This window comes from Martes martes, assembly GCF_963455335.1.
Source record: "Martes martes genome assembly, chromosome: 16".
NCBI lineage: Eukaryota > Metazoa > Chordata > Mammalia > Carnivora > Mustelidae > Martes > Martes martes.
Window position 1 is genome coordinate 64,750,701 of NC_137904.1, and position 24,769 is coordinate 64,775,469.

General features: G+C 53.1%; 1 protein-coding gene across 1 annotated transcript; it reads right to left on the minus strand.

The window, feature by feature from the left end:
- Positions 1-6: 6 nt before the first annotated feature.
- Positions 7-22,893, minus strand: WDR45B (WD repeat domain 45B). Its single transcript, XM_080825749.1, has 10 exons — positions 22,698-22,893; positions 16,941-17,015; positions 11,587-11,688; positions 8,222-8,309; positions 7,043-7,137; positions 4,198-4,388; positions 3,531-3,616; positions 2,604-2,705; positions 1,779-1,900; positions 7-1,410 (listed from the first exon to the last, which is right to left on the minus strand). Exons 1-10 carry the CDS (start codon positions 22,762-22,764, stop codon positions 1,304-1,306), a joined length of 1,035 nt encoding a protein of 344 aa, XP_080681875.1. The 5' UTR covers positions 22,765-22,893; the 3' UTR covers positions 7-1,303.
- Between the last annotated feature and the right edge of the window lie 1,876 nt (positions 22,894-24,769).

A 24,769-nucleotide genomic window follows, 5' to 3' on the forward strand; every position in this document is an offset into this window, starting at 1 on the left:
GACGGATACAGAGTACAACAAAATTAGTCACTTTTATTTAAAAGAAACATTACAAATAAGTGCAAAATTAAACTTCATGATTAAATACACACAGAAGTACATGCATGCTGTACAGTGAAACCCACACACAGAGTTAGCGGATCACGCGACAGTAAGAGAACCGGCAGGACGCGGCGCTGCCGCCGCAGACTTTCAATGTTTGCAACCTGAAATCAAAACCGTACAACTGGGTTTCTTTAGAGGGAATTTAAGAAAATTAAATACATACCTCTGGGAGTACTAACAATATAGAGCCCATAACCTGTTTTAGTCACCAGGTGTTAGGAAACACGACCGTGCCTCTCCTTCTCAGAGCGCCAGCGGAAACTACCCGGACCGACCGCGGGGCCGCGCCGGGCTGGGCCTCCCGCTCCTGCCCACAGACGTCGGGCCCGCGCTGCCGCGACGCCCGGCCTTTCCCTCCACATCCTCTAAATTAAGTGACACTTTTCTCGGGGACTGATCCTGACGGTCTACGCTGTTCCTCTGCTCCCTGCACACAACGGGGAAACTCGGGAGGCCGCGGGGCCCACGAAGCACTCCGCTCACCGCGGGCGCCCAGCCTGGGCCTCAATGCCGACGGCTCCGACACACAGACGGGGACGGCCGCGCCACAGGCTCACGGCGGGCACGGACAAGACCAGGACGCCGGCTTGCGGGGAGACGCCCACCCTGTGCTAACGCGGCTGGCTCTCCTCGCTTCGTCTTGAGAGGAGAGAAGGAATTCCTTTCTCCTTTTCTAAGGCAAGCTGCTGGTATTATTGTTCTATTTTAAAATCTGGTGGTAATGTAAGAACTCACATGGACACGTTTGTTCATTTCCCCATCACAGACTCGGTAAAAATGATGGAACCTGTTGCCAAAACCAATTTCCATTTGTCCATCCTTTTGTCAACCCAGTCCCTACGTGTGCACGGAGCCCCCAAGCGCACGGGGGGCGCAGGCGGGAGGGCGCGGCGGAAGCACGGAAGCTAGCGTCACAGCTCAACTACAGGTCGCGGGCCAGCAGTCGGGCCCGGGCAGCTCAGAGCCACTGAGTGTCTACACTGCCTTGATGATGATTCGTTCTTTAATACTGGAAACGGGAAGCCCTGCTCAGGAGAAGAGACAACCACAGAATGGCTTCAGGACCAAGGGCCCGGGGCAGTCCTCTGGCCGCTGACCCATGAGGCCCAAGGGCCCCGGCACCAGCCCCAGGGTCTGAAGGGCACACTCAGTGCTCCGGAGCGGCCGGCCGTGGGTGCTGGTTGCACTCCCAGCGGAGTCACAGCTTGTCATCGGTCATTTCTAGAAACTGCGCGTAGACGTCCCGGATGCACTCCCCCTTGGGGTTGAAGAGGAATTTGTAGTAGCTGCCGTCCGCACAAATCGCTGAGACAGAAGGAGACCGTTTTACTCACGCAGCTTCTGCCCTCAACGTTAACCACAAGCAGCCCTCACTGAGCTCAACTCTAAATGGCCTTGCTCTGGGCAGTAACCCAGAGTGAATGTGGGGAACAAGGGACCCCCCCACTCCTGACTGAGCACACGCGTGGCCAGGAACCCTGACTGTTCTGGGGCGGTGCCCGCGTTCGACTTAGGTATGGAGGTATCTGGTCATCAGTTCAAACACCACATGACCTGCCCCCCCCCAAAACTTCCTAGGAAATCCCGGAGGGCAGGCAGGGGGCTGCTGTCACCCCACACGGCTGCACCCCCAGGAGAGTGAGCATGGGGCGGCCAGCACAAGGACCACTTACCAATGACGGCATTTGGCTCTGTTCCAAAGGCACAGATGCACGGAGAGCCTGAGGGAACCTGAAACTTGGAAAAACTCCACTTGGAACTGAAGTACTTTGGAAGGAAACTGGCTGAGGCCAGACTAGGAGGGCAAGGGGGGAGAGAAAAGGCTGTTACGTCTCCATAATAAAGGTGAAAAAAATGGCCCTCTCATATGGCCTGAGCCCAGATACTTTAAATTCTAGTTTTCCTTTTAATTTTACTTCTCACGTGAAAAAAAAAAAAAAAACAAAGTGCTTACAAATGGCTTTATGGTAATCCCAGAAAGCACCAGTACCAGAAGGGGCACAGGTTTCTACTGTGACTAAATTAATTTGCTCAGCATGGCACACGTGAGGACAGGCAACAGGGTTGAGGTGCGAGTCCTAAATCCCAGGGAAGGTGACTGAACCCTAATCGGACTCTGGGAAAGGAGGTAAAAATGACGTCCATTTCCACATTAGATACTGCGGACCCCCAACAAGGCACAGGTGAGGGACACCAACCCTGCAGCTGAAACCCTGTGTCTAACTACTGACGCCCCAAAAAGTTAACTCAGGGCCTACTGTTGACCAATAAAAAATGGTCAGTTCACACCTTCTGTACGTTCTTACATGCCGTATTCTTACAAGAAAGCTAGAGAAAAAATCCTAAGGAAGAGAAAAATCTGTCCACGGCACTACGCTGTACCACGTGTCACGGCTTGTGGACGTCACACCTGTGCCCTGTCACACAGATGAGCGACTGCACTTCCCACCCAATGTGCCTGAAGGAGGGGCTTGTCCTCTTAACTGTGGGAAACCTACCTGGACTGTTTGTTCCTTTTTGGATCTTCGGCAGCAAAGATGTGCACAGTGCCGTGGTCACTGGACACGCAGATGAGGGAAGCGTCCGGGTTGAAGTTAATGCTGCAGGGAAATCAGAGGACGCTCCGGTCTCCCGCGGACGCAGAGAAACCCCCCAACCGTAGTGCCACGCTGCCACGGGAGCCGGCGCCTCGAGCCTCGGTCTTCTTGGATTCCACACAGCAACCGTAAGCACCACCTCCCTCCATTAAGCAGCCCACGGCGCTCTCCACGGAACCAGAGGGTCCACAACGGGGAGCGGCCACCCCTCCATACCACTCAGGTGATGCCCCTGGCCCCTGGAGGTGCAAGCTGCCCTCTGGAGGTGGGCATCACCGGGGCCGGGCAGGCCCCCACCCTGGCTGGAGAGGCCCTGAGGGCAGACAGAGGAGAGCCCCCCCAGGGCTCCACGGGCACAGTCACGAAGTGCATGTTAATTACGTGTTTATCGTACAGACCCAAATGCCGCCCAGCCCTCGCAAAGGCCACAGACGCAAAGCATGAAAGCCCACCCCAGCAAGGGGTCCCCCCCGGCGGGGCTGCAGACCCCGAGTGATTACAGATGAGCTAACAGGATCTCTGGTGTGTGTCTTAGAATACCACAGAAAAATGAGCTGGAGGAACAGTGGCGAAGAAATAACGCTGCCAAGTACTGGCGAACACGGAGGCAGGGTCCTTGATAGTTAATTACATTCTCTTTAACTTCCGTCCATATTCCCACGATAACGATTTAACGTTCTTCCTAATAAAACAAGCTGACACCAACTCCCTAAGAGCAGGCAGGGGCCCTGATTCTCCCTCAGTCCAACAGGCGGCATTTCAATGCCATCAACCCAAAGCCGCCGCCTCTCAAGGCAGACGGGGGCGGGGGGGGGGGTGCTTTCTTACCAATAAATATTGGCTGCTTGAGATCCTCTCCGTAGCTCCTGGATTAAATGCCCTGATGAAGTATCAAATATTCTTATAAGGGTCCCCTTTGAAAAACAGTGAAGTGTTTTATTATCATTCACAACCTTTTAGTTTTTTGAAATGAATATTATACTCACAAACCCATTAGCCCATACAGCCCCTTCCCAACTCACCCTCCTCATCTAAAACTCCACTTTTCCCTCCGCTGTACCCGAGAATAAGCTGGTGGCTCTTCAGCCCCACAGCCCTGGATAGGAGCCAGAGGCCTGGGTGCCAGCCCTCCACCGACCCCTACCTCCCCCGCCCCGGCAGACGCCTGAGGGAACCCACAGCCCGGGCAGGCCTGTCCCTGGAGGGCTCTTGTTCTCGGTCTAGAGAAATGACATCTTCATGGTAATTCCCGTGGCCAGTTAGAAAAAGGAACAGTGATTCTGCTGTCAAAAGTATGAGGCTTCCTCAAGTAAAATGACTTTTCAATGGTCTATGTCAACTACGACTTGATTCCAAGAGAAGGTGGCCCAGAACCCGGAAGGAGTCAGAAGCCGCAGGGAAGGGCCGGCTTCCCACAGGGCCACACTCTAGGTCCTTGGGAGGACAGGGCTGCTGGGGCAGGCGTGCAGCTCGCAGGGGAGGGACGCGCACTTACTTTCTCGGATGCGGTTGCAATTCTTGTTCCCTGCAGGTTGAGAGCAACGCAGCTCAGGACGCCCTCGTGGGCTGGAATGTCCACCGGCGGCTTCTCGGTGCTGGCCAGGTCCACGAGCTGCACATGGCCCGTGTGCGTGCCCGGGAAGGCCAGAAGGGAGTTGTTACTGTTGGGGCACAGGACGCAGAGGCCTGATCGGAGATGGAGAGAACCCATCAAGCATTCACGACTGTCTACGAGCCTCCGTCTAACCCAAACAAAACCCATTCTGTCTTCTAGCTCACGAGGAAAAAAAATATGTAAGACTTATGTGTTTTCATTTTTTTAAAAAAATATTTTATTTATCTTAGAGTGAGAGAGAGAGAGCGTGCGCAGGGTGGGCAGGTGGAGGGGCAGGGTAGAGGGAAAGTGAGATTCTCAAGCGACCCCCCGCTGAGCCCAGAGCCCAAGGTGGGGCTCGAGCCCATGACCCTGAGATCATGACCTGAGCTGAAACCAGGAGTCGGATGCTTAACTGAGCCAGCCAGGCACCCTGAAGGGTTTTCATTTATATCAGAATCACAAAATGTTTTCCTTAGGTATTAGAGGGCCAAACAAAGCTAACTCCTGCGAGACTGCCTCATAACCGGAACCATCTGCTGAACTTGTTCTTAAATAAACTTTGTCAAATATCCTTCTTCCGTGGTACTAGCCGCTGAGAATACAAAATTGTGAAGTATAAAAACTCCATTAACAATTACATAAAATCCCAAAATACTTAGGAATAAATTAAACAGTGCTGTATAAGACACCGTAACACAATGTAGAAGAAAACCAAATTTCTGACGGACGGAGAGCTGATCTGATCTGACCTACTGTGGTCACGGCTAGAATCGACTCTGCCCGCAGGTCACTGTGGTCACAGTCAAGCTGTCTGCAGGCTTTCTGAACCAGCCGACTGACACTAGACGTTATAAGGAAAGGCAAGGTCCTAGAATAGCCAAAAATTTTTTCGTAAGATACGAACAACATCGGAGAACTTATACTACTGAGTTTTAAGATTTTAAGAATTATTTCAAAGCTCTAGATACCAATTCTAATATTGACATAAGGATAAATTACTGGAATAGAACAGAATCCAGAAAAATCTTACACTTACTTGATTTAAAAAAAAAAAAGGTACCAAGATAATTCAAGGCAGAAAAAAAGAGTCTTCATAACAAAAGGTACTAGAAACTGGATATTCATAAAGAAAAATACAAATCTGGGCCTTTGTCTCACACCATATGCAAAAAAATAGATTAAAGACCTAACTTAAGGGGCGCCTGGGTGGCTCAGTGGGTTAAAGCCTCTGCCTTCGGCTCGGGTCATGATCCCAGGGTCCTGGGATCGAGCCCCGCATCGGGCTCTCTGCTCAGCAGGGAGCCTGCTTCTCCTCTCCCTCTGCCTGCCTCTCTGCCTACTTGTGATCTGTCAAATAAATAAATAAAATCTTTAAAAATAAAATAAAATAAAGACCTAACTTAAGATCTAAAGCTTCTAGAAGAACACATAAAGAAAATCTTCATTTTGCAAAAAAAAAAACCACAAACTGAAAATATCTGCAAAAGTGACAAAGACCCTTATCTAGAATATACAAAGAATTCTTACAACTCAGTGAGAAGATAAACAATGTTAAAAGAGGAAAAGATGTGAAGACACCTCATAAAAGATGTCTGAATGGCAAAAAGCACATGACAAAGGGCTTAACACTGCCAGTCCTCAGAGAAATGCAAACGAAACCCCAGAGACATACTATTCCCTCCGTCAAGGTCACGGCAACGCCCCACGTTCAAAGGAGGGACAGTACCGAGTGCTGGGGCACGGGCTGCTGCCACCCAGCTCTCCTGGATCACTGGATCACTGGTGGGGGTGGAAGAGGACCCCGCCTCTCTAGACAACATCTGTGAGTATTTTATCAACGTGGACACAGCGTCACAACACCATCTCCAGTATTCACCCGAGAGAAATAAAACAATTCCTCTAGGCGAAGACATGTCTGCAAACATTCACACCAACTTCTGTTCACCACAGTCCGAACGCTGGAGGAGACAAACGATCTGGCAGACCCACACCGTGCAATGTCACTTGGCAGCAAAGGCGAGAGGAAGAACACACACAGCACACCTGGAAGAACCCGAGGTCTAGGAAGCGGAGAGAAAGACCCGAACACAACCAAGAAGGCAAAACCTGAAGGTGGGGGAGGGGCCGCCTGGAACTCTTCTCCACTGCAGTGGCAATGACACAGCGGTTCAAAATGACCAAATATTCCCAACAATATAGTCAAAATGAGTGAGTTGTATGGATATTCTAGCTCAATAAAGCTAGAAGGGAAACACTAAAAATTTTAAAAAGAAATTAAGGTGCTACAATGAGGAACAAAGTCACATGCAATCCTTGCTCCGGAAGAAAAAGGGAAGGAAACCCCTCAGAACTCAGTGAAAACACACAATTCCAAGGTCGCCCAAGGAGCTCCCGACCTCTTGGCAATGACTGGCTGACAATGATGGGGGCCGAGACTCCCCTCACTCTGCCCCCCGACAGTGGTGGGAGAGGAGGTCTCAGCCTGGCGGGCCAGGTGCTGGTGTGAGAACATGGCCTGGAGAGCTCACCCGGAAGGCGGCGGCGGGCACCAAGGGAAAAGGGCACAGGAGGAAGAAAAAGAAGCCTGTCCCCGTCAGAGTGCCCCCGGCGAGCCTCAGGACCCGTCCCACCACGCAGGGCCACTCAGAGAGACCTGCCGCAGGAGAGGGCACCCGGCACAGGTCCCCGCCTGGACAGAACATGAAAGAGCCAACTTCCATCATAACTCCTCTGCATTTCTTACCTTTAGGGTTATAGCAGGTTTCAAAGACATGCAACTGATGGGGGTTGTGTGTGAATGTAAACACCTTAATCATTGAGTCCAAAACAACCACAATTCTGAAAAGAAAAAAAAAATCAGAATTCCTATTCCCAAAAGTGAAACTCAAGCATTTTGTGATTTTTGTTATCATTTGAAACTTAGAAATGGTCCAAAGAGCACAGACAGAAGGATCATTCTTGAATCAGAGCCCTGAGCAGGCGAGGTCTCTGGAGGTTGGTCACCTACGAGCCCCCGGGGGAGTGGCCGGCACTGACGGACAAACGGCCCCTCCCCTGAGCACCTGGGTACAGGTGGACTAATGGACCTTCCTAAGGGTTAGGGACATTTTCATTAAATATTTCATCTAGAGTAAGAACCAAGTAGAGTACGTAGAGCAGAAAGTATTTCTTTATACGCTTTTAGATAAATCCGGATAATTTAGAAATGCTAGGAACTGGAAGGTCCTTGGACTTGGCTCCAGGTTTGCATTATTAGGGGCCCTAACCATCAACATTACTGGAAGTCACAAACCTACCCAAGAATGCAGGTATGACAGCCCCCTATTCCCATTCACCTTGTTCAACATCTCTGCCCCTCCCACATCGGAGTATATGACGTAAATAACAGCAAATTAAAATCCAAATGAATGAAACTCTATCTCGCTGAACTTAACAGTAAAAACTTCTATGTTCTCCTAAACACCATAATGGCAACGGCTAAGAGGAGCCTGCTACTTCCAACAGGTGACAGCAATGCCACCGTCTCGTTAATAAGGAGGCTCCGGGTCCTCCTTTATCTCCCAACTGGTAACAGTTACTGAGGCGGCGCGTGGCAAAGCCGGACTGGGAGCAGGAAGGCTCCAGCCTCGTGTCCTCAGTGGGAACCTGCTGGACAGGGACCATCCTCTGAGGGACTCAGGACCACCAGGGGCTGCGTCCAGGCACCGCCAAGCCGCTTCTAAGCGATCCGGGGAAGCCCGTAAAACGCACACCTTCTTTGCAGCAATACAGAGAATGCCATGACCTTTGGGTCGTAAACTACAATCACCACATTAGAAGACGTGATTTTCCCAAACACGTTTCTTCCGTCAATATGACAATATTTCCGCCGTCTTCAGAGAAGTCAACTATTCCCCTTTGAAAACAAAGACAGCAGACCTACCGATCTCGCCGCAGTTTCACTGCCTTGACTTCCGTGGAAAACTCTATTTCAATGACAGTCTTCTTTTTCAGGTCATCCCAGATCATCACTGCAATTTCAGAGAAATCTTACGGGCACCGCAGTACACAGGCAGCGGGCCCTTGCAGAAGTGTCCTGACCTCACGGGTCTCTGACCGGCGGGAGGTGCTGCTCTCCCACTGCCCGGTCTCAGACCCGAGGGACCTGGGCGGCCCACCGCTCGCCAGGCTGTCTCCGAGAGCCGAGCACCCCCCGCGCCCCGCCCCCCGCCCGGCTCTTCCCGTCCAGCACCCCGGCCCGGTCTCCCCGCCGCCCCACGCGCACTCCTCCTCTCTGCCAACCTCGCCTAGATTTGGGGCGAACTTCTCCCCACCCCTCTTTCCTCGGTTCCACCTGCCTGAGCCAAAAGCAGGCCTGACCACAGCTCCTCCCGGAGTTCTAGAGAGACACCTGGATCAGGTAAAAAAAAAAGAGAGGCTTCCGTGTTAATGAGTGAAAGCCAGGGCTGGGGACTTCTCTCAGCCCCAGCCTGACCGCTCCTGCTCGTCCGCCCCACGAGCCGCGCGCGCTGCCAGCACACGAAGCAGCAGTCACCGCACCCCAAGGGCTGAGAACACTTAGACAGCCTGAGGACGAGGACGGCCGCACTGAGCTGGGGGACAGGTGTGGGGACTGGGGTATCAGACGTGCTCTACCTTCTGCACCTTTCTCTTACAACGCTGTCTAAGGGGCCGTGAGGTCACGGAACGTAAGCTTCCCCGGCAGGCCATGGCCAGGGGCCCCAGGGTAGAAGGTGATCAGTGTCTCCCCCAAAGGTCCTGACACCGTGACCACCACGAGTCCTGGAGGCGGGGTTCTGGGGTAAGTTTTGCCACAATGGACTCAGTGACCTCCATTTCAAATCAAGAGATAACAACACCTACGAGAACTAACAAACTTTTATGGAATTATTTACTATTGAAGAGATTAAAATTTATAACCATTCAAAAACGGAGCAGACTTCTATCGTCACCCCTTTAAATGCCATCTTCGATAAATCTCTTCATTCCCAAAGCGGGCTCCCCTCAAAGTGCCCGGGAGCGCCAGCTTGTCAGTACGTGGGGCGGGACCTCAGTCCATGGTCCCCTCACTGAGACAATAACCCGCCCGGCAGAGGACACGTACCCTCGACCCTGTGAAGCAGCTTGAAAGTAAGCTTCTGCAACCCAACACCACAGAGTCTGCCGTTCAGAACAAACTTAAACGGGCCCGTCCGGAGAGAATCCCAAGAGGAGCCAGGTCAACAGTGTCACAAATCTGAGTAAACTCGATTTTCAGAAATTTCTGGAAGTAGCATGACAGAGCCCCAGAACCAGCAGCTCAAATTCTCACTCACGAAAGGAAGGTGACCCGACACAATGCCACGGACAGTGAGAAAAAGCCATGGACCCAGGTGACCTTCAGCTCCCCGTGGTCTCCACGGGCTGCGAGCCACCATCCTGGTGTGCTGCAAAGTCTACATACACACCCAGGATTTGGCATGTCTGCCTTTTACTACAGTTCCTGATAGCAAAAGGTAGATTTGGTAATTCTGGAATTCTCCTCCCGCCGTCCTCTAAGCTCCTACGTAAGAGGAGGTCTCGGAGCTCTGCCTGAACAGCTCTGTGGGCTCGGCCGGAACCTGCCCGTCGCGCGGGGACGACCAGTCTCCTCTGGTCTCCTTCTACTGTCCTCCACAAACCGAAGACACAACTTCTTCACATTTCAACGCCGTGTCTTAATTTGTAACTATTAAAATAGAGTAAATTCAAGTAGTAATTTTGACGTTACTGAAAAACCACGGTGCCACTGGAAGGGCCGGGCTCCCGACTCTCTTTCCTCGTCAGTGATCACTAACACGCGTCACGGCAAAGACGGACCCCGGCGGCAGGACTGGTGCCCGCCCCCAGGCAGCAGGGGAGAGCAATTCTAAGTAGGCTCCACACGCAGCATAGAGCCCAGCGTGAGGCTCAAACCCACGACTCTGAGATCAAGCACCAGACGCCTAACCAACCGAGCCTCCCGGGCATCCCCATCCCGGCACTCCGAGCACGGTGGCCTCTATGTCGCTTCTGGACGGCCTCTTTCTGAACTCCCAAGCCACAGGCTCTGCTGGCAACGTGCCAGACAGCAACCCAGGCCTTCTGCCCTTTAGCCCTGGTCGTGACAAGCTGGAGGGGTCCCTGCGCACCAGCGCGGGCAGTTCACTCCCCAAGCCCATTCACGCTGTCCGCCGACTCCTCTCAGAGCTGCAAGCCAGGGCCCCGGGGCCTACCAAGGTCATCCAGGACTCTACACCTTTGCATGCTCACCTGACCGCCCCCTGCCACACGGTCTCATGCAGACCTCTAGCTCATCCTTAACCCAAAGGCACCTCCTGGAACCTTCCCTTCCTGCCCAATCTAGAAAGAGAGCTATCCACGCCCTCCCTTCATCCCCACTCAGGAACCCATCACCAGTGGGTTCCAGCCTCACGGTCCTCCAGGGCTGCAGGCTCACCAGCACTTGACTCGGACAGCCCCACTTACTTCTCTCTCCCTATCCCTCCCTGGGAATAAGGGCTCCCACTCTGCCATTTCCAGTCTCACACACTGCCTCCAAACTAGAACATTCCTAAGCCAGAACAGGACTGTTCTCCTGACCACACCCTCAGCCAGTATGCAAGACCCCCTGGGTCTGTCCTCACCCACCTCCGCCATCCACCTGCCCCTCTCCTGGTGTCACACCCTGCTTTCTTTCCCCCCAGCACACGCCTGGCTTTACAGTATGCAGTACAGGCCGTGGTTAGTAAAGTTTGTTTCTCCCTTACTTTAAAAGCCAGGCCTTTTACACCACAATCTCTCCGATCACCCAGAGACTTAAACACTCACACCAAGAACAATACTCTTAAACCCAGAGCTGACGTGGTTTTCTGTTCTACGTGACAGCGAAATCGATGTTTCTGCGAGTCCATGGCTCTCGGTAGGAAAAATACCCTTCCTAACCCTCGCTTTAAAATGAACACATAACATTTATGATACCAACCCACAGGTGGGTACTCAGAACAAAACAGGGTCCAGAGGCATGGCACGGCCCCCATTTAGCCAACAGTAATTGAAAAGCACATGCTTTACGTCGATGGGAACAGGTGACCCTTGCTGCACACTTTTTCTCCTGTGGACACCAGAGACAAGACTTTCTCTCTGGATGCCTCTTGTTGGTGACGGGTCCTTCGTACCCCACAGGGCCACCAGGGAAGAGCAAATGGAGCCGCAAACACCAAGATGCTCTAGAAAGTCCCACATGTCACAGCATGGGAGGCAGGACCATTAAGCCCACCATCACTTTACCTTTGTTGGGGGGGTACTTCGGCTTTTTCCCACCACCGACTAAAGCTAAATAGTTGCAGCGAAATAACATCTCAATGTGGCCAACTCCGCCTTCCAGAAATTCTGAAATGAAATTGAAAAAAAATTAGTATGTATATTTTGCCATTTAAATATAGAAAAAGGGGGAAACGTAACACCCGGCATTGGACTTTAATCCGCAATCTCTAAGTGACCGCCGTCAGCAATGAGACGGCTGGCTGGCTGGCTGGGAGAGCGCTTTGGACCTCCCTCAGCAGCCCGTCCTCACGAGCTGTGTTTTCGGGTATAAATGCTGAACACCCAGCACCCTACAAAGCCAACGTACCAAATGTATGAAATACCTAAAGTCATATTTTAAGGGGTAGCCAAAATCTCTAAGCTCTAAGAAAGCATGCTAAATGTGGGTGGCTCACTCGTTAAGCGTCTGCCTTCGCCTCAGGTCATGATCTCAGGGTCCTGGGATCGAGCCCCACATAAGGCTCTTTGCTCGGCGGGAAGCCTGTTTCTCCCTCTCCCACTCCCCCTGCTCATGTTCCCTCTCTCGCTGTCCTTCTATCAAATAAATTTTTTAAAAAATCCTTAAACACCTCTTCCACTGGCTTGAAATGCTCAAAGATGCTGGTGAATTAACTTAAGAGGAAAACCTCCGCAGATTTCCAGACGTCCTCCATGACAAGAGGAGGACAAACTGCTCACTGAGGAAGGCCATGGGAGCCTGGTGAGAAGTTTGGGGCTCAGAGAAGCAAACCCCACTCTGAATGGTTTCGGCTGCAGAGCAGGACCAGTGTGCACCCTGTTCGCACTAGCTCTGCACCCTGGTCAGCAGCGACCGGAGCTCGCCGCCCAGGAAGGGCACAGCAAAGGGCAAGTGAGGAAGCAAAACCTCTGCAAGTTAGAAGTTAACAGGAGACCCGTCACAGCCCTTCCAGAGAGTTCCAAAGTTCATCAGCTGGCTCCGCGGGAAATGCAAAATCCAGGGCCTCAGAGAAACACCAGAAAGGACTGACTATCCCTTGACCCTTGAGCGACACAGGATTGAACCACATGGGTCCACTTTTATGCAGACTTTTTTTCAATAAATACTGTCTGGTACCGTAAATGTATTTTCTCTTAAAGATTTTCTCAACAGTATTTTATTTTCTTGAGCTTACTTGTATGAAGACAGGATGTGATACACATCACATACAAAACGTGTTAACTCTTATCAATAAAGCTCCAGGCAACACCACGCTATTAGCAGTCAAGTTGTTGTGGAGTCAAAAGCCATACATGGGGGCACCTGGGTGGCTCAGCGGGTGAAGCGTCTGACTTCAGCTCGGGTCATGATCCCGCGGTCCTGCGATGGAGCCCCAGGTCGGGCTCCCTGCTCCACGGGGAGCCTGCTTCTCCCTCTCCTCCTCTCTCTGCCCCTCCCCTGCTTGTGCTCTCTCTCACTCATTCTCTCTCTCAAATAAATGAATAAAATCTTAAAAAAAAAAAAAAAAAGCCACACGTGGATTTTTAGCCGCAGGGTGGGAAGAGTGGGTTAGTGTGATCGCTCCCAGTTCCTGGTTGTTCAGGGTCAAGAGCAATGTTGTTTATGTAAACATCTGGGGGTCTTTCCTCCAGTGTTTTCTTTCAGATAAAACCCTTTAGGCATAATTAATGAATCAAACAGTACTCGTCTGTATAAAATGAACACATTTTGCCAAATTACCCGACAAAAAGATTCTACCAACTTCAACTGTACCACCGAGGTCATGAAACGGCCACGGAACAGTCTGCTTCTCCACAGCCAAGCCAAAGCTACAAGCTACCACGTGACACCACCCCCCCCCCCGCCCTGACAATCCACTCCCTCCCCCCCCCCCCACACGCTTCCCGCTTCTCTCCAGTCCCCTCGTCCCGGACATGCTGGGGTGAGCACATGAGCATGCGGTCCATTAGACAGAATGAGGACAAAGGCCCCCAACACACCATCACGACAGGCATGTTGCTGGACGGGGTAATGTCAGGCACTGTGCACGACAGGTTACCTCTTATTTCCAGAAGCCCGTCTTATGCAGGACTGTGTCCCTAGCCCCAGCGCAGCGCCGGACACCGGAGGCTCCCAGCCACCGCCCCGTGGGCTCGGGAACAGGCTGCCTTCACCAGCACCCCGCCTCAGTCGTGTGCCGCTCCTCCTCGGTCTCTGCGTCCTCTCTGCTTCCCCACATTTGGCTGCCAGCGTCACACGTGTGAGCACTGGTCATGTGGAGGGAAACACGGGTGACGCGAAGACAGGAAAATGCCTCTGAACCCCTCTGCCCACCTTGCAGGCTGTGCCAGCTCACTGAGCTAAACGAGTTCTAACCACCTCTGCACCACGGAGAGCTGTACTTTTAAATGAAAAGTGAAATTTTTTAAAAAAGTGAAATGAACTTATGAGTATTTCTTGGGTTTCTATAATCACTGGGTATCCTACTTTATCCAAATGTATCGTTCCTGAACCTTCTTCCTAGCATATGCACAGATGTGAATCTGAGTCCTACACTTGGACCCCACAGCATCACCGTGAACCCAGACAGGCCGCCATTCCAGACAGTCTTCCCCGGGGCCCCACGGCTTTCCTGGAGCAGAGGAGAGCTGCAAACCCACCTGAGGTGTAATTAAGATACAGGACCCTCAGCCTGGGAGGGAGTCGGGAGAAAGCCGCCTCCAGCGGCTCCCAGTCCCTGCCGGCGGTGGGTGCCCCCGCGAGAGGCAGCTCACGTCCAGTCCCACCTACTCAGTGCCACAGCCACACGGGACATAACAGGGCTGACAGCCTGGATCTGGGGGTGACCCAGCAAGCAGAGAGGCACACTTCCTTCCTCCTCATTTAGGAAAGCAAACCGCAAGATAAAATAGGAACCAGATCCAGTCTGTCTTCTGGCACATTTTAAGCTGCCAGAAATGTAAAAGCAGACCAACCTACAAGCGCGCAGGGGCGGACTGCTTAAAATACACCATCAAGAAGCACAACGCTGCCCCGCCATGACCCTTTTCAAACTCACTCCAAGCTAAGCTTAGGGACAGACTTCCCCAGACACCGTTCAGCTGAGCAGCAAGAGGAAACAGTACTTGCCCTCGGCGCGAGAACGACAAACCCTTCTGGAACTTAGACTTTTAAATGTCTCTTCTCCAACGTATATTTTCTTAGTTTATTTATTTATGAGAGACAGAGTGTGTGTGAGAGAGAGAGAGAGAGTGCACACGCAAGCAAGGAGGGAGTGGGACAGGGAGAGGGAGAAGCAGACTCCCCGCCGAGCAGGGAGCCCGATGCAGGACTCCATCGCAGGACCCCAGGATCATGACCTGAGCTGAAGGCAGACACTCAACTGACTGAGCCACCCAGGCACCCCTAACATATTTTTAGAAGAAATCCTCAGTTTGTTATAAACATTTCATTAATTAGGAAATAGCTGTCAACATATTGCTAATGATTCAACTTCAAAGTAACTCCTAAATTTCTAGGCCAATTTTTTTTTAAAAGATTTTTATTTATTTATTTGACAGACAGAGATCACAAGCAGGCAGAGAGGCAGGCAGAGAGAGGAGGGGAAGCAGGCTCCCCGCTGAGCAGAGAGCCCCATGCGGGGCTCGATCCCAGGACTCTGGGATCATGACCCGAGCCAAAGGCAGAGGCCTTAACCCACTGAGCCACCCAGGCGCCCCATTTAGGCCAATTTAAATAAAAAGTATTTGCAAGTCCAACTGTTTCAAAGTATTTTGCCACTATTTATCCATATAAAGCAGAGTTGTCTTAATTCACTAAGCAACCAAAAAAATAAGTAAAAGTCAGCCTGCTATAAAAGTCAGACTCCTATCACAGCCCACAGTGCTCAGTGGCCCACTGAGAGCACACGGCTGCTGGGCTGACAGGTTAGGAAGGCACAAGCTAACGCAGCACTCAGTACTCGGGCCCAGCTCTAACCTAGGTGTTTTCGGCATTCTAATTCACCGATCTTCACGATAATCTTAGGAGGTAGACAGTTATCACCTTTCTTTTACACAAAGAAAGTGAGGCCAAGAGAAGGGGAGGCACTTGCCCAAGGTCACAGAGCGGCCTGGCAAGGGGGCAGAGTCAGATCCCTCCCCAACAATGTGGGCCGAGAACTTGAGCGCTTAACTACCAGCTACTCTGTGTGCCTCTAATAAACCCACGTTACACACCTCGATTTGCGAAGTCAACCCCTACACGTAAAGCACCAGTTACTGCTCTCAACCCCCGGGCTGCCGCGCAAACACTGCCTCTGACAAAGGGGTTCCGCTGTCAAAAAGATTTAGGAAAGCCCCTGACGCTGGGTCACTAGTTGTTGCCATGGAAGGGGGCTGCTGGGTGGAGTGCTGAGACGTACAGACAAGGAACAGTCCCAGCATCGGAAAACAGAACCTGTGCCCTGAATAAAGACCAAAAGCACGACAGCAGCAGGCAAAGGGTGTCCCCGTTTTCTATGCCTCGTCTGAGACTGGCTGGTCTGCCGGCAGTGCTTTATTCTCCCAGCAAGCAGAGAGAGCAGGAAACACCAAAAGTGTAAGAAAAATACCTTGGGGTAAAAATAAATTGAAAAAATTCTACCTGTAACATTTACCAATTTTTCCTGTCAAATGCCAAAAGGATCACCATTATTTTAGTATTACCAAGAGAAGTCCTGATTCCACTTGAGAAGCTTCTAAAAACTCGTATTCCCCGAAAATGTAACTTAAAACACTGAAATACGTAAACAGAAGCAACTACAACTTACTGCTACAGACAGTATTTTTTTTTTTAAAGATTTTATTTATTTGACAGACAAAGATCACAAGTAGGCAGAGAGGCAGGTGGGGGGGGGGGAGGTTAGCAGGCTCCCCACTGAGCAGGGAGCCCGATGCAGGGCTCGATCCCAGGACTCTGAGATCATGACCCGAGCCGAAGGCAGAGGCTTAACCCACTGAGCCACCCAGGCGCCCCTACAGACAGTATTTTCTAAGTGGTCATTTATCAAGAGTCAAGAGTCCCACATACCGACTTACGCCCATCACTTGAGTACTCTACAGCTTCACATTCAGCAGGGAGAGAACGGCTCGCACCAACTACCCCGAGCTCTCCCGCGGCAGCCAGCGAGAACTGAGAACACGGCCAAGATGCAGGATGCTTCAAAGTCCACATCCCCCGGAAAAATCAGAGCCGGGCCACATCCACTGGATCACCCCTGCACCCCGTCTAGGCCGGCACAGGGCCATGAACCTATTTACTTCTTGAAACCAGCACCCTGTCTCCACCAGCGGTGGGATAAAATGCAGATTCTCTGAAGTCTGGAAAAAGGGAGGAACTAGGAAATGTCAACTACTCTTACCTTGTTTCTCTTTTTCTTTTAGCGGATCGGTGTTATAGACTCGGAATCCGTTTTCCATCCCACATGCAAAGCATCCTAAAGCGTGAGAGAGAGACAGAGACATTAATCGCCGCAGTGGGACCTCAACTGAGGGCGCCAGGGCCCGAAACAGCAAAAACAAGGAGAAAACTGCCTTTCCCAAGAGCTCCTGCAGATGCCCCGAGCACCCGGGCGCCGCCTGCTCACACCCCAGCTCCCCTCCTCAGGGCTGCCACTCAATGACGTGCACAACCTGGCACAACGTTCTCAGTCACCTAATGTGAAAACGAGCCCTTGGAGTCACTCCAGCTTCCTCCTGGCTGAAGGCCAGCCCTGCCCGAACGCTTAATTCCCCGAGAGGGCTTCACCAGCTACCTCCACAAGCCATTCTGCCACCGCACACTTCTCTCCATACCTGCCTCTTGCTAACACTCGCCACTGGCGTCCCCACTCCCAAACACATGTCTCGAGTGCTGTGTGTCAGACACCCAGACCTGGAGCGGCATTGACAGAACAAGAAAGTCCAAGACAGCTGCGAGTGACCCATCCCAGCAAGTGTGGACACAGCAGACCAGGGCAGGGGAGGAAAGGGCTGCTGCAGCATGGCCTTCCAGAAACGGGCCTGAGGTCTTCCATGACCTCCTCCCACCTGTGAACAAGCCTAACCTTGAAGCCCCAGTCACGGTCACACACCAGGTTGTTAACAGTCCAATTAACATCCACTGGAACAGCCAAAATGGCGGGAAATGCCAAGTATGAAGCAGGTCTGGAGGCATGGGGACTCTGACCCTGCTGGTGGCTGCCAAACCCGTGCCCCCACCCCGGCGCACTGTCTGCGGGATCTAGCACAGCGGGGGCTCTACTCCGGGGCGCACGTGCCTTACAGAAACAACAACAGAGGTTTGCAAAGGTGTGCATCAGAATGTTCACAGCAGCCCTACCACAGCCTAACAGCCAAAAACTGGGAACCCACCCAAATGCCCCCCAACGGCAGACTGAATTAAACGTGACACAGTCACACAAAAAACCGCCATGCGTCACGGAGAATAATCTACAATACTCAGCAATATGGAAAATGTCTCACAAACGTGATGTTGAATAAAAAAACCAGGAACAAAGTAAAGTACAGAGACAGGCAAAACGAAACTACACCACTGGTAAGGCTGGACAGAACAGTGACTGGAAGGAGCACAGGACGGCCAGGTATGTTCAGGCTGGAAAACTCATCACGCTGAACACTCTTCTGGGGCCCGCACACTTTTCTGGAAGTACAGCAGCCTTCACTAAGAAGAAGGAAAGGTATTATAAACACAAAGGTCGGCAACCATTCTCTTAAGAAGTCTAGGCATCGGTCTGCAACGATGTGGATGGAACTAGACAGTACTGTGCTGAGCGAAATAAGTCAATCATAGAAAGACAATTATCATATGATCTCCCTGATACGAGGAATTTGAGAGGCAGGGCAGAGGCGTCATGGGGGGAAGGGAGGGAAAAAATGAAACAAGATGGGATCGGGAGAGAGACAAACCATAAGAGACTTTTTTTTTTTTTTAAAGATTTTATTTATTTATTTGACAGAGAGATCACAAGTAGGCAGAGAGGCAGGCAGAGGGAGGGGGGTAAGCAGGCTCCCCGCTGAGCAGAGCACCCGATGCAGGGCTCGATCCCAGGGCCCTGAGATCATGACCTGGGCTGAAGGCAGAGGCTTTAACCCACTGAGCCACCCAGGCGCCCCAGTGTAAACATAATTTTTACATGCGCTGAGAAATAAAAATATTCATTTGACTCAGTTTATTTTGACAGTCTCTAGCGCAGTGGTCTGGAACCAAACCTGCAGTATCTCTGAGGTGTGTGTGTACAGATTACTCACAATCGGCCCATATGCAAATACTACCACCACCTCCCACCCCCGCCCCTGTCCCACAGCTACAGGGAAGTGAGCCAAGGACAGCAGTCTATGGCCTCAGGTCTCGGTCCAGGCAGAATAAGCAAGTGTATAAAGGATATATACACAAAAATGTGAGTTTCCCAAGGGAATAGAAAGAAAAATTATAGAAATGTATATCTCAACACTCAAGAGTCTCAAAAACCATCGTGCCAATTATTTTTAGAAGATATAAGTTTGAACATTTAAAATTATGACTAGGGTCGCCTGGGTGGCTCAGTGGGTTAATTAAGCCTCTGCCTTCAGCTCAGGTCATGATCTCAGGGTCCTGGGATCAAACCCCACATCGGGCTCTCTGCTCAGCAGGCAGCCTGCTTCCCCGCCCCCCTGCCTGCCTCTCCTCTCTGCCTACTTGTGATCTCTGTCTGCCAAATAAATAAATAAAATCTTAAAAAAAAATAAATAACTGGGCGCCTGGGTGGCTCAGTGGGTTAAGCCTCTGCCTTCAGCTCAGGTCATGATCTCAGGGTCCTGGGATCGAGCCAGCGGGGAGCCTGCTTCCCTCTTCTCTGACTGCCTCTCTGCCTACTTGTGATCTGTCAAATAAATAAATAAAATCTTTTCAAAAAATCAGTATAACTAAAACCAAAATGTAATAAATTCAACTATCCAGCATAAATTTATAGGGAATTAACCTAAGGGTAACCAGAAGCTAAAGTATGAAGGCATATTTTTTTCCTTCAAAAACTAACTTGGTGGCTCAGTCAGTTAAATGTCTACCTTTGACTGGGGTCATGATCCTGGGGTCCTGGAATCCAGCCCCATGTCGGGCTCCCTGCTCAGTGGGGAGTCTGCTTCTCCCTCTGCACCCCACCCCCCACCAGGGCTTGTGCTCTCTATGTCTCAAATGGAAGAATAAAATCTTAAAAAAAAAACAAAAACAAACAAAAAAAGACAAAACCACTAACTTTACTTTTTTTTAAATATTTGACAGAGAGAGATCACAAATAGGCAGAGAGGCAGGCGGGGTGGGGAGAGCAGAGAGCCTGATGCGGGGCTCGATCCCAAGACCCCGAGACCATGATCTAAGCCAAAGGCAGAGGTTAACCCACTGAGACACCCAGGCACCCACCCCCAATTTGTTAAAATGAAACGAGCTGGACTTACAGAAGGGTATTTTTCAGACAATTGAAATGTCGTCTTTTAAGAACCACAGCTGTATTTTATTTCTTGAGAGAGGGAGAGGATCCCAAGCAGGCTCTGCTGGATCTCATGACCACGAGATCACCACTCAAGCCGAAACCAAGAGTCGCATGCCCAACTGACTGAGCTACAGAGGTGCCCCACACAGCTCTATTTCAAAAACAACCTTTGAGGGAGCCTGGGTGGCTCAGTGGGTTAAAGCCTCCGCCTTCAGCTCGCGTCATGATCCCAGCGTCCTGGGATCCAGCCCCACATCAGGCTCTCTGCTCAGCGGGGAGCCTGCTTCCCTTCCCCTCTCTCTGCCTACTTGTGATCTCTCTGTCAAATAAATAAATAAAATCTTTTAAAAATATCTTTGATAAAGCCTTTATAAACATATTATAATCTTCATTGGTTTCTTAAATAATCAGCATTATTTTGAGCCTAGAATACTATACTGAAGCTTAATTCAAAGATTCCTCACTCAAGCAGCAAGGCAGGTATCATAAGAATGATTTTCTTGCATTGAATGACTTCAAGACACTAAACTGTTTGCTTTTCTAGACACAGAAAGTATCACCAGTTTTTATGGTTACCTCTTCCCTCCCTTACTACTGGCTAGCCATCTCTTTCCACTGAAAACATATTAGTTTTTTAAAGATTTTGTTTAGTGCTCGCTTCGGCAGCACATATACTTAAAGATTTTGTTTATTTATTCATGGAGAGTGGGGGACAGAAGGAGACTTCCCACCAAGCAGGAAGCCCGACATGGGGTTCGACCCCAGGACCATGACCTGAGCCGAAGGCTGAAATATGCTGAAAACATATTTTTTAAGGAGTTGTTCTATCACTGTTAATTCCTTAAAGAGCTCTCAATTATTATCAAACCCATTAAAAAACCTACTGGCAGGTGCCTGGCTGGCTCAGTGGGTTAAGCCTCTGCCTTCAGCTCGGGTCCTGATCTCAGGGTCCTGGGATCGAACCCCGCATCGGGCTCTCTGCTCCGCGGGGAGCCTGCTTCTCTCCTTCTCTCTCTCCGCCTGCCTCTCTGCCTATTTGGGATCTCTCTCTCTCTCTCTCTCTCTCTGTCAAATAAATAAATAAATAAATAAAACACCTACTGGCCCTCCTCTAGTAATCAAACCCCAAAGTGTTCAGCTACGTAATTGCCCAATGTCCAACATCTGGCCTCAGACTCATACCTCACTCATAACATGTTCTCCCACAATCCCTGCAGTCCCGCCCAACCCAAATCACCTTCTGTGGCTCAGCACCCACACCTGTCCCAAATCTTCCCCAGGGCTAACCGCCACCTCCTCCGAGAGCCCTTCCATGACCTCAAAGACCGGAAGGAAACTTGCCCTCCTCCAACGACGTGGCCCTCCTAAGCCTAACCCGCTCGCCTCTTTCCACCTGCCACCTTGCTCTCCCCAGCTCTCCTGTGACACCACAGTCAGCACCTGTGGGCAGGCTGGACCGATCCCTCCGAGCACAGCACAAAGTTAACGCAGGCCAAACACAGCCAGGCACCCCCCTACCCCCGTCCGTTTAAAACCGTTTCCACAAGGCGGACCCTACAGCACCACCGGGATTCTCTCCAAAAACGAAACTTCCAAAGCGGCCATGTGAAAGCTCTGCAGGTCTGTCCCTGAGCCGCAGCGGCCACCCCTTCCCCCGCGGGAAGCCGGTAACCCTGCCGGGGAGAGGCCGCCCTGCGCCCCGGGCCTCCCGCCCCCTCCGCTCCCGCATCCAGGGGCCTCGGCTGGATTCCGAGAGTGAAAACAAAACGCGCTTCCCCCAGCCAAGTCCTTCGAGGTCCGGACACAAGAGGGAAAAACGCGAGGGGAGTTCAGGGGCCCCTCCTCACCGGCGAGGCCCGCACCCCGCTGGCCCCCCGCCCGCGGCGTCTGCGTGCGCAGCGGGAGACAGACTCGGGGTTTCCGACGCCGCCGGAGGCCCTCGGCGAGCGCCGGAGAAGCAGCGGCCCCCGAGCTAGGCCGTGGGGAGCCCCACGTCGCGCACCCGGCGAGAGCCCGCGGAGGAGGCGGACCGAGTGGGGGCGGCCGTCGCCCGGGAGCTCCAGAAAGTCCGAGGCGAGGGACCCGCCCCGACCTCGGCCCACATCCCCCCGCCCGAGCGGGAGCGGCGCCGGGAGGGCCGGGGCGCGAGGCCAGGACGAAACTGGGGGCGGCACGGTCAAGGGCCGCCTTGAGGGGAGGAGACCGGGTGGGGTGCGGAGGGGCCGGGCAGTGGGGCGTCCGGCGGGGGGGGGCGGGCCGGGTCGGGCAGTGTCAAGGCAAGGGCACGGTCGGGGGGCGTCTATGGAGGAACCGGGCCGGGTCCGGGGTTTCGGGGGAGGGGCCGGGTCGGGTCGCGGGCGTCCGGGGAGGAACCGGGTGGGGTTGAGGGGCGTCCCGGGGGAACCGGGCCGGGTCGGGGGGCGTCTATGGAGGGACTGAGCCGGGTCTGGAGGCTTCGGGGGAGGGGCCGGGTCGGGGGGCTTCCGGGTCGGGGCCGGGCCCGGGAGCGCCCGGAGGAGGGGCCGGGCCTGGTGGGGGGGCTTCCGGGGAGGGGTCGGGTCGGGTCGGGGGGCGTCCGGGGCAGGGCCGGCCCGGGCGGGGTCTCCGGAAGAGGCCGGAGGGAGGCCCGGGCGCGCGCAGGGGCTCCCTCACCGTGGTCCTGGTTGAAGCCGGCATAGAGCAGCCCGTTGCCATGGGGGTTACACGGCAGGAGGTTCATGGTGCCGCCGCGAAGAGTCTGCTGCTCCTCAGCGCCGCATGCCCTCGGGGAGGCCGGACACTGGGGTCCAGACTGTCCTGCCGAGGCCGCCGCGCCGGAAGCGAGGGGCGGACGTGCGTGCGCGCGCAGCCAGGGAGCCGCGGATCGCCGAGCGCATCCACCTGGGCCCGGCCGGGAGCGCCGAGAACGTCACGTGCGCGGGGGCGGGGCCCGCGGGGGCGGGGCCCTGCGGAGGGAGGCGGGCTTGGAGTAGAGGGGCGGGGCATGAAGGCAGCGGGCTGGGCGGGTCTGGGACGGAGAAGCACCTACCGGGTCAGAAGAGACTGGAGGGCAAGCCACCCGGACACCGGGCCGGGGGCGATTCAGAGGCAGCCGCGCCCCACCCCCGCCCAGGAATCATGGAAATGAGAGAGACTTTTTCTTATTTTTAGTTGATTGAAAAGATGAGTATTTAAAACAGTAACAAGACATGGTAGGGTTTTTTAAGTAAAATGTACACAAAAACAGAAAAATGGTTGGAAGTGAGGAAGTGGAAGTATGTAGAAGTGTAGACCCCAGTGTAGACCCCCCCCATACAAACCTCCACAGGACACAGCCCCCGCCCCCAGGACACACAGGACACACAGACCCCCCTTCTGGGACACAGGACACAGCCCCCCCCAGGACACACAGACCCCCCCTTCTGGGACACAGGACACAGCCCCCCCGCCCGGTCACACAGGACACACAGCCCTCCCTCCCGGGACACACAGACCCCACAGGACACACAGTCCCCCTCCCAGGACACACAGACCCCCATCCTGGGACACAGGACTCACAAGCCCCCCTGGACACACAGCCCCCCCCCCCAGGACACACAGGACCCCTCCCAGGACACACAGCCTCCCGGGACACACAGCTCCCTCTCCCAGGACCCACAGACCATCCCCTCGAGGGACAAAGTCTGGACTTTTGAGCCTAGAGCAGCTGGACTGTGGTCCTACTCCAACATGAGTGGCCACAGAGACCAGAGTGGTGGCCCTATGAGCCTCTACTTAGTCCTCTGGTCTCTCCCTCACAGTCCCCTGTCCTATTTTCCCCTTGCACCTGGACACCCACAGTCCAGGCGGCATCCCTTCCCGCCCTTCCTACTGTCCTCTCCTCCCACCTGCACCTTTGGTCTGCTGACTCACCCTACAAGGTGACGACCTTTCTGCCCTGGGGCCCTGGGGTCTGAATTTCCCCCATAAACCCCGTGCTGGCAGAGTCGAATAACTCAATTCCCGTATGTGGGGGAATCTCGGGCTGGGGGCCCGTGGTTTGGGACGGGGGCCAGGACTAATCACAGACTCACAGACCTGGGACACTTCACCGCAGTCCACGGACTTGGAAAGAACCCTACTGCTGGAGAGCCTTGTCCCGGCTGCACACAGGCTCCTGTGGTCACCAAAGTGGGCACTCGGGGGAATGAGAGTCTGAGCCCTTCCTTTGGTCCGAGGCCTCCTGAGGTCCTATCTCACCGCAGGTCCTTCTGTGACAGTAGCCAGCTGGGCGGGCTGGTGAGGGGGCCCCTTGCCACAGCCACTCTGTCTTAACCCCAGAAGCTCAAAGCTGTACCCCCCTGGAATGGGTTGACTGGTGACCCCCAGAGACATGCCTGCCCAGAACCTATAACCCTACTTAGAGAAGCTTTGCAGATGTGAGTAAGGGTCCCAAGATGAGATCACCCCGGATCGAGGGTGGGCCTTAAACCCATGGCGAGTGTCATCCTTAGTGGAGAAGAAAAGGGAGAAGACGGGGAAATGGCCACTTGATGGGAAGGCTGAAATTGGCGCCGTGTGCTGGTAACTGCAGTCACCCCCGGGCGCCGAAAGAGGCCTGGGAGGGCCCCCCCAGGGCCCCCAGATGGTGAGGACTCGGGTGTTCCTTGGAACCGTTTCTGGCAGCCCTAGGAAGCCAGCACAGCCCGTTGATAGCTGACCTGTCTTGGAGCAGATGATGGGAGAAGTGGCTCAAAATGAGTGCC

Bases quoted from the DNA above. Each gene is read 5' to 3' on its own strand.
- WDR45B (XM_080825749.1), bottom strand. From the start codon at position 22,764: ATGAACCTCCTGCCGTGTAACCCCCATGGCAACGGGCTGCTCTATGCC. The intron at 8,310-11,586 runs GTAAAGTGATGG...CTGAAATTGCAG, and splicing joins GAAGTACCCCCCCAACAAAG to TGATGATCTGGGATGACCTG. The intron at 3,617-4,197 runs GTAAGTGCGCGT...TGTTTTTCAAAG, and splicing joins TTGCAACCGCATCCGAGAAA to GGGACCCTTATAAGAATATT.